At 45.1% G+C, this 15596-nt stretch overlaps 1 protein-coding gene across 1 annotated transcript in view; it reads right to left on the bottom strand.

Annotated features, from left to right (window-relative positions):
• Window positions 1–1649: 1649 nt before the first annotated feature.
• UBQLN1 (ubiquilin 1) overlaps window positions 1650–15596 on the bottom strand; it is a 31750-nt gene continuing 17803 nt past the window's right edge. The window contains exons 7-11 of the mRNA XM_068236925.1: window positions 13238–13380; window positions 11279–11362; window positions 8100–8215; window positions 4470–4638; window positions 1650–3286 (exon numbers count right to left, since the gene is read on the bottom strand). Of these exons, the coding sequence (XP_068093026.1) occupies window positions 3134–3286; window positions 4470–4638; window positions 8100–8215; window positions 11279–11362; window positions 13238–13380 (665 nt within the window). The 3' untranslated portion in view covers window positions 1650–3133. The remainder of the gene's footprint in view (window positions 3287–4469; window positions 4639–8099; window positions 8216–11278; window positions 11363–13237; window positions 13381–15596) is intronic.

Below are 15596 nucleotides of genomic sequence, written 5' to 3' on the forward strand. Positions count from 1 at the left end.
TTCCAACATGTTGTAAATTATCTAACTGGCAGGTAAATCTATCTAACCATCTATCTGCCTAGCAATTAGGTATTGTTCTACTCAGGAGGAGATAACCAGAAGACAATGCGCCAGAGATAATGACCAGTCTCTACCAGTACTTTACAGAAAATAATCCAATTGCAGAAAATCTAACAGAACAATCTAACAGAAAATTGTATGGTGTGTACTAGGCATAAAACCTTTTAGACAAAGTGGTGGTGCGTGTGAATAAGGCGCTGGGTAATTTGGGTACAAGGCAAAATATCTGAGGCTGCACACCCGGACCCTTGCCCGCGACCTCACTCTGGTTACTGCATCTATTTGTACACTGTAACTATCCTCACTTAGCTGATGGCGTGGATAGTGTTGTGCCGGTACCTTCTTTATGTTGGTTGCAGCCTGTGCACAAAATTATCAGCCGATGTGTGGCACCTAAATTACCTGTTTTGAAGTGGTGGACCTTCCCACTCATGCCGTGCAGTTTCTTACAGACTATAGCTGACACTTTAGCGCTCTGAGACAACAGGGAGACTTCTGGTGGGCTGTAGGCATTATGTAATATTATATTTTATCTGTTCTCCATCGCCATAGTGGTGGCTGCTGTACACATACTAGATTCCTGGCAGAGGCAGTCGTTAAAAGCCACCTCACCCTAGTTTCATCTAGCGTCTGTACACTGTGGGTGAAAGACCACACAAACCAGCTGAGGCTGGCAAGCTCCTGGTGACCAGGAATCCACCTCAACTCGAGTACAATGTTGTCCACTTTCCACCACACATACCAGCTGAGACTGGCAAGCTTCAGGTGACAAGGAATCCACCTCAACTCCAGTACAATGTTGTCCACTTTCCAACAGACTTTTTTTTTGGATGGCAGGCACAGTGCTAGAAATAGATTATCCACCTTATGGTTGGAAGGCAAAAAAAAGTTCCAACAGTGCGACATCTGTACCTCTCTGACCCATGATATGGGTAAAAAAAAAAAAAAAAAAGGATCATGCAGCCTAGCATTAACAACCCAGGAACATATACACACACACACACGAGATTATCTGATGCTTATAATTCTGGTTTCCATGTTTTTTTCTTTTTAAATTTACGATGCCTCTGTGACAGTCTGAGTCCCAATTGTGTGAGGATCTCGGTTCTAAGCTGAAGCATGTTTTCCCACTTACCTCGCCTGCCGTAAGCTGCTCAGTCATGCTCCGTGCCTCCCCCCACAACAGATGTGTCACTAGCCTGCATCTGTATAGACTTGGCCCCTGTCTCCTGAGGAACTAAGTCCCAATCACTGCCAGGCAACAGTCATTGAGTGTGTACAAGACTTTACATACTTTGTGGTATTTGTATCAGAGAATAAACCTCAAACCAATTTTTAATAAACTATTCCATAGTTTGACCTTTGAAAAATAAGCTTCTGAATTTAGTGTCATAGCATAGGTTCCTAAACTGAAGCTTGTGGTCAAGTATTCCAATTTCCACTCTAACCAGATGACATAAGCTCTCAGCCATAACCTCATCTCCAGGGTCTCCAATGTCCATGACACTACTTCACCTAAACTTCTACTAATATAAATAAATTCAATCTCATCACCCCAATAGTGAGATTAAGGATGAACAAGAAACAGATTAATTATTGGCATTTATTTATTACCTGTGCACAGGAGAGAGAGACCTACTGATAAAAACATAAGATTATCTATTTGTACAATATGGTTAAAATTATTAGAAGATCACATGACACTTTCTCACATCCTGAAATCAAACCACATGGAACAGAATTGAACTGCGGTGTCACCTGACTACAAACATTTTAGCTTGCACTTCAGAAGCATAGAGAACTCTGGTAAATAGAACAGTGACAAGATTTCCACTTTTGCCACAATAAGAGGCCTTCGTACTGATTGAGAACCTACATGTATCTGCAAACTGCTGATCTCCAGCTACTGAACCACAAATTCTCAGCAGCAACCATTTCTCACATTCTGGGAATGAAGCATATTTCCACTATTCTGCAACTCTTTTGGAAAACCTATTAGAAAGCAGAATTGCCAAATAATCAACTAGTGTTTGTCTAGATGGTTTCTTTGTGCTGCAAAACCTTACTGGGTTATCAATTCGGGCCTGTATTCACATTTTATAGCCTGCAGGCAAACGGAATGTTGCCTGAACATTCCACCATCAAGCTTAGAGAATTGTAGTTAAAACTCAGAAATAGGCATGAATTCAGGATCTGTCATTGGGACAATGGAGTCTTCAAAAAAAGAGAGAGGCTAACAGCTTAAAACATTAAGTGGGGACTATTCACATAGTTGACTATTTTGGCATTATTACAAAATCACATTTGGCAGAAATGATGCTTTCAGAAAGTACCTTCTAAAAAGGTTTCTACCCAAACCAAAATCTACTTGACTCTACAATATTCATATTGCAACTACACTGCATATCGGACCAGAATTTGAAGAGGCAAACTACAATTCCACATTTACTTAGATACCAAGTTTCCCATTATCTGTATGTAGATGTGTAGTTATAACTACTGCGGATGGGCTGTAGCTAAATGATCCAGGTTTACATAAAGATCGGAGGAGAACTCATAAGGCTAAATGAAACTCAAGCAGTATGAATCGTACAGCCTTATGCTAGCAAAAATACATGCTAAAGTCACAAAATGCGATAGTGTATCACCAATTATAACCTTATTTACTTGACTTCCGGTATCATTTGTAGTCTATATCAATTACAAAAGGCTACAGATTTAATTTAAGCATATACCTTTTGACGTTGGGGGGGGGGGGGGGGGGAAGTTGGATTAAACCTGTTAGGCAACTCCAGAAGCTATGCACTGAAAAAGAAAAATCACAAGCAATGCAGCGTGTTGGGGGTAGATGGTCTGTGCTACATGCAACAAGTCCAAAAAGGAAAAACTGAGCTTTGATTCCCACGGTTTCCGATAAACTACTGCACTTCATCCAGAATTAAATGCTTCGGGTTTAGTTTATAATGACTAGGAACTCCAGGAGTCAAACCGAAATAAAGCAGGTGTTTTATCGAGACTTAAAAGCCATTATCAAAAATAAATTACACTTTTTCTTCTGAATTGGGAAGGGATGCTATGAAGGCTGGGATCCCAGTAGTCGTTCAATGGCTGCGTTGATGTCTCCTCCAGTTGCTATTAAAGCTTGTACGTTTGCTTCCCTGTTTAGGAAACCCATTGCACTTAGCTGTTCCAGCTGCTGCTGGAATCGGATTTCTGGATTCTGAATCTGGAAAATGATGGACACATGCTTTGAGAATCAACAAAATGTCACAATGCTCAAAACTACACCATTTACTACCCATCTAAGTCAAAGTGCTCAGTAACGTCAGCTCTATCAAGCTGGAATGCTTGTAACTGCAATTATTCCACAGGTGGGGGGGGGGGGGGGCAGGACATTTCTTGAATTCCCTATCCAGTAAAGAAAGTGTCACTAGTATTAATGCTCGTCAAGGTCACAGGAAGTAAAGTCTTGCACACACGCTAGATTCAACTCTGCTGTGGTTACGGATAACAACCACTACAGCCCGAGTATCTAGCATGTGTAAAGTGGCTCCTGTGTGCACTCCCCACCCATGTTGGCAATTGGTCCATCTAGTGCTGGCTGAGTGCATTGCTCTCCCCACTTACCCAGACTACTAAGTCCCTCTTGCGCAGCTCTGTCAGCCCTCCTCCCCCAAATAGGAACAGTAGCTACCAACATGTCTATACAGACTCGGTCCCACACTGTTGCCCAAGGGACCAAATCCCAATCCCTGCCAGGTGACAGTCCTTGTATGGATGTATGAGGCTTTCGTGCTAGACTGAGGGTGGCCCAGAGAGAAGCAATGGGGAAACTTCGTGTTTGGCAAATCTGGGGGGTTAAGATTTAAGTAGGTCAAGTTCATAAGTAGCTTGATGTACGCTATGTCTAGATGGCCAAGTGGTCTAAGGCATTGCGTTCCCCTCGCGGCGCAAGCTGAAATGCCACTTCTGACAGCATTTGCATGGGCAGCATTGTGGCGTAGTAGATAGCACTCTCGCCTTGCAGCACTGTGACCCCAGTTCAAATCCAAGGCCAGGGAACTATCTCCACGGAGTTTGTATTTTCTCCCCTTGTCTAGGTTAGTTTCCTACAGCTACCCAGTTTCCTCCAACATGCCAAAAACACAGAAAAAAAAAATTACCCTTGACATAATTTGGCCCTAGACTACAATGGACATATGACTATGGCAAGGATTAAATTGTGATTTCCTCTAAGGGACAGTTAATGACAAGACTATACATACATGCACTGAAAAGCACTGCAAAAGATGTCAGCGCAATATAAATGCAAAATATTAATGAAGCTATAATAGCATATGCTATTTAAATTACAACTAGTCACTCCACACACACACAACATTAATTGGCACCTTCAAAATGAACATTACCTGTGGATTAGCACCAGACAGGGCTTGCAGCATTTGCTGTATAAACTGCTGGTGCCCTGGTTCAGAGATTCCAGATAAAGGACTGGAGTTTTCAGTTGGTCCAGGGGTGGGCACGGTTGTGGAGGGTGGGGGAGCAGGACTGCCTCCTAAACCTCCAAATGCAGTAGAACTGAATGAGGGACAACACATAGTAAATAATCAAGCATAGTAAATGATCAGTTGTGTTTAAGATATATAAAGCAAATGCAATACTGAAATATGGACGAAATACACAAACTTATTAAGCTTTATGTCACTGGAAAGTTAAGCCATTTTAGTGCCAAATGCATATACATGTTGCAAAGCGTGTACCCTATAGCTATAAATAGAAACTGTTGTATGTGCAGTACTTAAAGAGAACCCGAGGTGGGGTTCTAAGAATGATATCCGCACACAGAGGCTGGGTCTGCCTATACAGCCCACCCTCTTTTGCTATGTAGTGTCCCCCAGCCCCCACCCCGCACTCTGTTATGCCCCCATAAATCACAGCCGCGCTGTCGACACGCAGCGGGCTGTGTTTACATCTGCAGCTGTCACTCTCGCCGCTCCCCCCTCCTCCTGCATAGCTCCGTTCCCCACCCACGTCCCGTCCCTCCAATCAGCAGGGAGGGAAGGGACACGGGTGGAGACTGGAGCTATGCAGGAGGTGGGGGAGCGGCGAGTGTGACACTACATAGGTAAACACAGCCTGCTGCGACACGCTGCGTGTCGACAGCGCGGCTGTGATTTATGGGGGCATAGCAGAGCGCAAGGGGGGGGGGGGGGGACCTAGAGGGAGACACTACTACATAGCAACAGAGGCAGGGCTGTATAGGCAGACCCAGCCTCTGTGTGCAGATATAATTCTTAGAACCCCAACCTCGGGTTCTCTTTAAAATGAAGGTTCAAGCAAAATAAAAAAATGAGTTTCACTTACCTGAGGCTTCTACCAGCCCCATGCAGCCATCCTGTGCCCTCGTAGTCACTTACTGCTGCTCCAGTTCCTCGCTGGCAGCTTGCCGACCTCGGGAAGCATGTTCCCGTTCATTGATCCCAGGGCTACCGGGGGGACACCATAGGGGCGCGCCCGCGGGAGCCAAAGCGCGGCACCGCAGCAGAGCAGCTGCCCGGACGTGAGCTTCACGTCCGGACGGCAGAAATGGTTAAAGGAATTATCAGGCAAAAAAAAAAAAAAAAAAAAAAGTTTCACATACCTCAGAGGTCGGCAAGCTGCCAGCGGGGGACTGGAGCAGCAGTGAGTGACTACGAGGGCACAGGATGACTGCATGGGGCTGGTAGAAGCCCCAGGTAAGTGAAACTCATTTTTTTATTTTGCTTGGACATTCCCTTTAAAAAAATAGTTTCCCTTACCTGGGGGCTTCTACCAGCCCCATGCAGCCATCCTGTGCCCTCATAGTCATTCACTGCTGCTCCAGCTAGTTTCATTTTTGCCCACCTCGGGGTCAGAAGGCCGAATTGCTTAAATTTTTTTGCATTCCCACTGGTGCAGGAACATTAACGCCAACAATTTTTTGTGTTAGCGGTGTAACGCCAACAAATTTTAGCGTTGCATCACTAGCTCTAAAAAAATGTATGCGTTAATGTTCTTGCACCAGCGGGAATGCTAAAAAAATGTAAGCAACGCGGACTGCTGACCCCAAGGTCGGCAAAAATGAAACTAGCTGGCGGCGGGGGACTGGAGCAGGAGTGAGCGACTACGGCACAGGATGGCTGCATGGGGCTGGTAGAAGCACCAGGTATGTGAAACTTTTTTTTTTTTTTTTTTTTTTGCCTGATAATTCCTTTAACCATTTCTGCCGTCCGGACGTGAAGCTCACGTCCGGGCAGCTGCTCTGCTGCGGTGCCGCGCTTTGGCTCCCGCGGGCGCGCCCCTATGGTGTCCCCCCGGTAGCCCTGGGATCAATGAACGGGAACATGCTTCCCGATCACCGATCCGTGTCCCCAGCAGAAAAACCAAAGCGCTCTTACAAGAGGCTACAGTCTTTAGGCACGTAAAAATTTCTGCATCCCCCTTGTGCTTTTGCTTAGCGAGAAGCACAAGGAGGGGAAAAAAACTCAAGGTGGCCAAATAGTAAAACTACATCTATATAATTTTTTACATTACAATTTACACACATTAAAAATTAACTGTTCTTCCCACACCAAAATATTACCCAAATAAAAATTATTGGAAAAAAAAAATTACAATTAAAAAAAAAATAAAAAAAAAACGACAAATAGTTACCTAAGGGTCTGAACTTTTTAAATATGCATTTGAAGGGGGTATACTACGAAAAAAAATTAAATAAGCTTGTAAATAGTGATGGATGCAAAACAGAAAAAAATGCACCTTTATTTCCAAATAAAATATTGGCGCCATACATTGTGATAGGGACAACATTTAAATAGTGTCATAACCGAGACAAATGGGCAAATAAAATACATAGGTTTTAATTATGGTAGCGTGGATTATTTTAAAGCTATAATGGCCGAAAACTTGAGAAATAATGAATTGTTTCCATTTTTTTTTTATTAATCCTGTTAAAATGCATTTATAAAAAAAAAATAATTCTTAGCAAAATGTACCACCCAAAGAAAGCCTAATTAGTGAAGGAAAAAACAAGATATAGATCAATAAATTGTGATAAGTAGTGATAAAGTTATTAGCGAATGAATGGGAGGTGAAAATTGCTCCGATGCATAAATTGAAAAATCCCCAAGGGCTGAAATGGTTAAAGGGGCACTATTGCAAATTAAGCGTTTTTCAGTTACTGTCTAATGATTTTTGCAAGATAAGCAATGTTTAACATAGTTAAATTGGCAGGTCAAAACTAATCTGAGTACACTGATATAACTGAGGTGAGAATCTCCTTATCGACGTCCAGCTAACTTTTACTGACGTGATTACAACTGTAGCAGGATCATCTGGGTCTGTTCTGTCACTCACTCCCCCCTCTGTGTGAGAGTGAGATAGTAATCTCCTACCTCCCAGTGTCGCTGGCTGTAGTTCTGTGAGCAATGCTGATCTCTGGGTCCCCTGCAATCAAAGATCAAGTAACAGAGGCAGCTAGGCAGAGCACTGTTAGGTGTGGAGGGCTTTACCTGCCAAACTGCAGGCGACCCCCGGAAATCAGCTTTACTCACAGAGCTACAGCCAGCAACAGGGGAGGAGGGAGATTGCCATCTCAGCCTCACAGGGAGAGGGGAGGGAGTGACATAACAGCCACATAAACTTGCTACAGTTGTAATAAAGTCAGTAAAAGTTAGATGGACATCGGTAACTCAGCTGGTGAGGAGATTCTCACCTCAGTCATATTAGTGCACAGATTTGTTTTGACCAGCCAATTTAACCATGTTAAACATTGCTTATCTTGCAAAAATCATTTATGACAGTAATTGAAAAATGCTTAATTTGCAATAGTGCCCCTTTATAAGCATTAATGGTTACGGTTTTTCTTCTTTAAAGAAGCACATATTTCATAAGCTGCTTGATGGCATAATTTGTACATCAGACTGATTTTGTACTCAAGCAGCTGGTGTATGTGGATTTTTTTTTTTACCAGGTTCCCATTTTCCTGCCATTTATGCCAAAAAAAAATGGCTTGAGCTTACCCTGGAACCAGTGAAGGGGCTTCGGTAGCCAAGGTCTGAAGTCCCTGCTGAATTTGTAATAAGGCTTGCATTGCCCTGGGATTGGACATGGCAGACAGGGTTTCTGGATTCTGCATCTAAAAATGGAAAGGAAGGGAAACCATTACAGTAAGAATGCCTTCCTGGAACAGTTACATTACCAGCACAACATACACATTGTAGCCACCAGAAAGAGGAGATTGAGCAACATACTAGTCTCAGTATGATTCTTCCCACAGCAAAATTTCTATACCCATACCACTGCTATTTTCTACAAGTGCCCATGTATCCCAGGTCCAAACATGACATGAAGTTGGAGATGCAAAACACAATCTGACTGCCATTTACATGCCTGGGCAGCAACTATGCTCTGACAATTGCTTGGCTCGTGTAAAAAATGCTGGCCAATGCTGCAGGCTGACAATCGATTAAGGGGTACCTAAACTGACAAACATTTATGCACAACCCCAAGAAAGGATAAAACAGGTCATTAGCTCAAAATCATACCTGTGAAACAGTGAGGGACTGTTTCCACTACACGCAGATTCTGCATGCAGAAAACTGACTCCAATGAATCCCTATGGGAAATCTGCATCAGGAAAATCACGTTCAGTGGAAACAGGCCCATAGGCATTCATTGGAGTCAGTTTTCTGCATGCAGAATCTGCGGGTAGTGGAAACAGGCCTTGAGAGTGTCATTCAGCTGAGACAAAAATATTTAACTTTACTTTTAACCACTTGATGACCCACCCTTTACCCCCCCTTAAGGACCAGCGTGGTTATTAGTGATCTGTGCTGGGTGGGCTCTACAGCCCCCAGCACAGATCAGGGTGCAGGCAGAGAGATCAGATTGCCCCCCTTTTTTCCCCCCTATGGGGATGATGTGCAGGGGGGGGGTCTGATCTCTTCTGCCTGCGTGTGGCTGGCGGGGGGGGCACCTCAAAGCCCCCCTCCGCGGCGAAATTCCCCCCTTCCTCTCCTACCTGTCCCCTCCCCGGTGATCCGGGCTGCACAGGACGCTATCCGTCCTGTGCAGCCAGTGACAGGACATCCCCTGTCACATGGCGGCGATCCCCGGCCGCTGATTGGCCGGGGATCGCCGATCTGCCAGCAGCGCCGTACAAATGTAAACAAAGCGGATTATTTCCGCTTGTGTTTACATTTAGCCTGCGAGCCGCCATCGGCGGCCCGCAGGCTATTCACGGAGCCCCCCGCCGTGATTTGACAGGAAGCAGCCGCTCGCGCGAACGGCTGCTTCCTGATTAATCAGCCTGCAGCTGGCGACGCAGTACTGCGTCGCTGGTCCTGCAGCTGCCACTTTGCCGACGCACGGTATAAGCGTGCGGTTGGCAAGTGGTTAAAAGATAACTATGAGATTCAAGGAATGTTCCATTTAGGAATAGGACGCAATCATTATCAGTTTAGGTTTGCGTTAACCTCCTGAGCGGTATGGACGAGCTCAGCTCGTCCATCACCGCCGGAGGCTGCCGCTCAGGCCCTGCTGGGCCGATTTTCTTCAAATAAAGTGCAGCACACGCAGCCGGCACTTTGCCAGCCGCGTGTGCTGCCTGATCGCCGCCGCTCTGCGGCGATTCGCCGCGAGCAGCGGCGAAAGAGGGTCCCCCCAGCCGCCTGAGCCCTGCGCAGCCGGAACAAAAAGTTCCGGCCAGCGCTAAGGGCTGGATCGGAGGCGGCTGACGTCAGGACGTCGGCTGACGTCCATGACGTCACTCCGCTCGTCGCTATGGCGACGATCTAAGCAAAACAAGGAAGGCCGCTCATTGCGGCCTTCCTTGTTTATTCTGGGCGCCGGAGGCGATCGGAAGAACGCCTCCGGAGCGCCCTCTAGTGGGCTTTCATGCAGCCAACTTTCAGTTGGCTGCATGAAATAGTTTGTTTTTTATTAAAAAAAAAACCTCCCGCAGCCTCCCTGGCGATCTCAATAGAACGCCGGGGAGGTTAACCCTTTAGCAGCCATTCCTGCCGCTGGGGAAGTGTGCCTTCCCCAGCCTGGTATGCAGAGTGGGCAGCAAGGATCTTTCATAGTTACTTGTCTGGACAGTTGAGTCGGCTTCTTCTTCCACCACCGCAGCAATGTCTTCTCAGTTCCGATCACATGTTGTGAAGAGGGGTGATGGAAAAGACTCTACCATCACCCCTCTTCCACCGAGTGATCCAACTCATCACACTGAACCGAATCAGTTCAGTGGATGAGAAAGGAATCCTTTCTCATCCACTGAACTGATTCGGTTCAGTGTGATGAGTCAGATCATGACTCACAGGAAAGAACCGTCTCAAATGAGCCAATCCCTCATGAACCGGGCATCACTAGTGTGAAGGGAAACTTCTGACGATTCCCTTCACACGCAAACAGAAGGGGACAAGTAAGCATGATGTTATTGGCCGGGCAGACTTGGAGTGAGACGGAGGGAGAGCTGTTGTCTCTCCCTCCTCATAGTAACATGCTGCATAACTTGCACTGAAGTTGGGGAGCATAAAACAGTATAATCCACAGCTGCACTCGGGAAGAGGCATCACCTCTAGCATAATGGTCTGCCCAAATAACCCGTCGCCGTCAGTTTGTTCAGGGGACGCTGTCTGCAAGGTATATTAAAAAAAAGACACACTGCACAGCAGAAGCATATGCTGTGTTCGTTCTGACTCATATTGCCATATTGATTAATGCTGCTTCCAGAAATTGAGATACTTTAATAGTATTCCTTTAAGCATGTCCCAGTGGCTGCAGCTCTTGAGTGCTTTGAGTCTGACAGGAGAAAAGCGGTAAACAAATGTTCGATAATTAAAATCATTGATGGTTAAACTCCTACAGGAGGCTGTTTGTGCAATGACACAGTAAATCCTAAAGAATGCACTACTACAAAAATACTAGATTCCCTAACATTACTAAAGCAGCATTTCCAAATGATTTTCCACTGCAGCATTTTTGAAAATGGATTGCCTAATCTGCCTTGTATCCCCTTGCTTACAGCTAAAAAAAGGTCCTTGGAATGTATGTCTGCAGGTTACCCTCCTTCAGTAGATGAATACAGTCTCAGCAAAACCAGTATGGGTTAAAGTCATATATGGCTTAAGTTCAAAGGTTCAATGTCTAGTCAGCTTGTTTTTATCTTTAGTGAAGCTGTGTTTGTCTTCTAACTTACCTGTTGTAAGAAAATTGGCAGCTGCTGTCTCATTTGATCTTGAAGTTGAGGATTTCCAGCAAAAAGCGGATTATTCTGCATCATCTAATTAGATAGGAAAAGAACAAAACACATTTTAAGGTTTAAGGTTTAATACAAACCAATCGATTGCCACTACCACCCAATTAGCATGTGTTGAAACATTAATGTTTCTATATAAATTCATAAACTGCTATGGAAAAAGTAAAGCTGTCCCCATGGTTGCCATTGGCAACTTCTCCATACTAGAAACTTACAAGTGGGGAGCCAAACGTTAAATGTTCGGTATGCCAATTCTGGTCTGAAAGGACTTCTGCTGGGAATACACGGGTCGATTTTGCAGCTCAATTTGCATTTGTATTTTTGCACAGCATGCGGCTTGTGCTTTAATATTAATGATCGCAAGTGAAGACCCAAACACACAGGTAAAAATACATATGCATTAAATGCACACACTTGGGGCTTCCTCAAGCCCAGACCGATGGCTTCCTTGCTTCCATCCTGGGCTGGACCGATCCTCTGCTAGCCGATTCTGTAAATTCTTTAATCTGTTTGAGTCAATGCACACGCAGTCCAAGTGCACGTGGCCGCGCATGCACTATACACGGCAACTACAGGAATGATCAGGCCAACTAGCAGAGGATTGAGGCGGCCAGGGAGAACGGCAAGGGAACGATCGCCTGAAGAGGACTGGAGAAAGCCCCAGGTGCGAATAAATTATTTTTTGTTCTAGTCTCAGGATTCCTTTAAAGTCACCTAGAGAAATTCAGCCTACGATACGCGAGATACTCGTGGCACTGGATGGAAAACTTCCCTAAGGGGTGGAGGCACTACTATTTATTCGGACACTGTAACTTTAATACTTTTTTCTCTAAGTTTGCATGATTGATTGCTGCTATTAGCGCAATAATTCACAACATTTGAACATGCATGAGCACGAGCAGGGACGACGGGAAAATGCATGAACACGTGCACAGCAGAAATTCTTAGTGCATAACGTAAATTACATGTCCTGGAAGACCAATTAGGAAGTGAAATTCAAGTCCTAAAAATGTAAAGGGGTTAAACAATGTGCTACTGAAGTCTGGTAGAAATTTCCAAATGAGCAAATGTGGATGTATTCACTTGTGCAGTGTTTTGCCACACACCAGCAGTGGATTGTAAGGGATAAGCCTATGTACAGCAGTTGTGAGCCCACGCATCATGGCATCCTTATTTCTAATGCCAGCCACAAAATGATATCTTCCACCACTACGAGACTATCTTACCGTCTCATCAGACTGACTGGATGAGGAGCAGGAGGAACAATAATTTGAGTATGTTTCATAACTTAGAGAACCCAAGGTGGGTTTGTCAAATCACATTAGGACACAGAGGCATGTTCTCTATACAATGACCTGCCTCTGTGTCTTTCCATTGTGCCCCCCCCCCCCCCCCCCGGCTCTGCTGTCCCACATAAAGCGCCAGGCTAGCGACACGCAGATTGTCGCTAGCCTGCTATTTGCCTCAGCCTGTCAAGTCACCGCTGCTCTCCCGCCTGTGTCCCTTCCCTCTCCGCCACTGTAAGCCGATTAGAGGAAGCTTACGGAGGCGGGAAGGGACACAGGCGTGGAGCCGCGCTATACAGGAGGCAGAGGAGTGGCGGTGACTAAAAGGCAGAGGTAAATAACAGGCTAGTGACAGAGCCCGGGGAGGGGTCTGGAGGCACAATGGAAGGACAGAGGCAGGTCATTGTATACAGAACATGCCTCTGTGTCCTAATAGGATTTGACAAACCCACCTCGGGTTTTCTGAGTTTACATTTCCAGTTAACTATAAAAAGGCAATAATTTAAACTGCAGGAGAGCATTACAGCTGGACAGAAAATGACACAAAGTTTTACAGCAAGTACTTTCACACAACAAAGCCTCTGCAGCTGTGAGGTTACAGGTTCCACATTACCTGTGCTGCAAGTTCTGGATTCTGGCTAAGAGACTGCATCATGTTTCTCATGTAAGGGGCAGACAGCATATTCTGCATCAGCTGTGGATTTTCAGTTATTTGTTGCATCAGACTCTGCATACCAGGTGTATTGAAAATCCCAGCTGTAAGAAAGAAGAAAAAAAAAAAAAAAGTTGAGAGGACATCAGCTACTACATAAAACCAGATAACCTGCATCCACTAGGCACTCATCAGGATGACATGTCTAGGTGGTGCAGCATTCTCTCCAGGCTCTTTTAGCCGGGTGCTTCACCCGGCTAGTTTTCATCAGCTCCCGGCTGTCATCGCCTTGCCTCCTTCTATGCTGTAAGCAAGTTTGGCAGAGAAAAGCCAGCCCTGCATTCTCTTGCCACCCCCCACCCAGCTACTTTTTCATGCCACCCGGCTGGAGAAAATTTCTGGGGAGAACACTGTAAGGGCCCGCTCACACTTAAAATCGCAGAACGCCGGCGGTAATTTTCCCACGATTAGCGCGGTAAAATCACTTGACACTGCGGCGGTTTTGGAGCGATTGCGGTTAGCGTGCTATGCACGCTAATCACAATCGCAAATCGCGGAACGCTCGTCGACGGCAAACCGCTGCATGCAGTGCGGTTATCGCTAACCGCAACCGCTACATTGTGTAGCGGTTCCTGCAAAACCGCTAGCGGTTTGCCATGAGCAGGAATCGCTCTATTCGCGCTCAGGTGAGAACGGGCCCTAAGGGTTATCAAAAGGTCTTCAGCTCTAATCAACGCCATTACAGACTAACAATTTTAGGATAGTGGCTTGTCACCTCAATCAATGAAAATAAAAAAGGACTTGCAAAGTGAGGATAAGGAGCACAGAGGGACAATTTATAGTTGGGAGAATATTTAGAGCACAACATGTAAGTGGTTATTAAGTGTATATACATTTACTTCTAGATGGTCAATGAGATGGATACAACTAGAAGTAACTTGCAACTAAACAAAACCAGCAAGTGCACGTAAAAGTTCCAAGCTTCCAGAATCATTAGCATCTCACTGACCGTGTATAAATTTACTACTGGTGTAGGCATAGGTCAGAATCATTCATTGAACATAAAGGTGGCATATCAGGGTCTTGAAAACCACCAAGTAAATTGCATTAATGATCAGAGCTTCATTTTATTCGCACTATTTGCTGAAAGTGAGAGGAATACAGAGGCTGCAATCTTCTTACCCTTATAAGCAATGCCAGTTGCCTGGCTGTCAATGCTGAGTTTTTCTTTAGTGGCTTGAGTCACACAGCTGCAACAAGCATGCAGCCAGTGGCATGAGAACAGGATCAAAAGCATCTGATAGAGGCGAAGCATCAGCACAGACGTCAGGCAAATGGCACTGATTATTAGAAAATGAAGATGGCCGACTCCAAATTCCTCTCAGGGCTGGGGCACACCAAGAGCACTTTTGAACGCTTTTAAAAATGCTAGCGGATGCTTCAAAAAGCACGTGGCTAATGTATATATGGGATGGATCACAACAGAGCAATGTGATTTTTTCCCAAACGCAAATGTGGGTCCCTGCAGCATTTTGGAGGCGATTAGGTCAATGTTAAGTATAGGAGAAGTGGAAAAATCACACGAAAAAAAAAAGCTAACAGTGAATTTCCTAGCATTCTTTTTTTCAACAGCTGATCGCTTCCAGGTCAAAGTGCAGAAGAAGTAGAAAATTGCTACAGAAAAAAAACACTCCAAAAACCACTAGGCATAAATAGAAAATCACTAGGCACATGCCTGAAATCGCTTTTGAGGGAAAAAAAAAAAAAAAAAAAAGAAACCGCTAAGGGCACATTCACTCTAGAGCGTTTTGCCGCTATTTCGGCAAAACGCTCAAACGCTTTTTAAAAGCGCTAGTGTAATGAAAGCTTATGGGCCCGTTCTTGGGTGATTTGCGCCAAGTGCTGCAAATCGCCCAAAAACGCAAACGCGTCGCCTGCACCATTTTCAGGCGATTTCCCAGCAATCGTGTTTCTGTGCTATAGAAGCGCTAAACGCAATCGCGGCAAAATCGCGGCAAAATCGCCGCAGTGTTCAGCGATTTTACCACGTGAAATGGCCAGCATTTGCAAGTGTGAATGGGGCCTAAGAGCCTAACACTAGTGATTTTTGGTGTGCACCGGCCCTCACTTCAAGTTCTCTTTCTAAAGGGGCCCATACACCTAACTATTTTCCCATCGATATACAGCAGATTCAATCACTGATCGAATCTGCTGTGAAATCGTTGCGCGAACGTTGACCGAACGATCGATTTCCAACCGAAATTCACAATTTCACAATCTGTTTGCAGTAAAGACAGCCATACGGTCCCTCTGATCAGAT

Source organism: Hyperolius riggenbachi, chromosome 1, assembly GCF_040937935.1.
Source record: "Hyperolius riggenbachi isolate aHypRig1 chromosome 1, aHypRig1.pri, whole genome shotgun sequence".
NCBI classification, from domain to species: Eukaryota; Metazoa; Chordata; class Amphibia; order Anura; family Hyperoliidae; genus Hyperolius; species Hyperolius riggenbachi.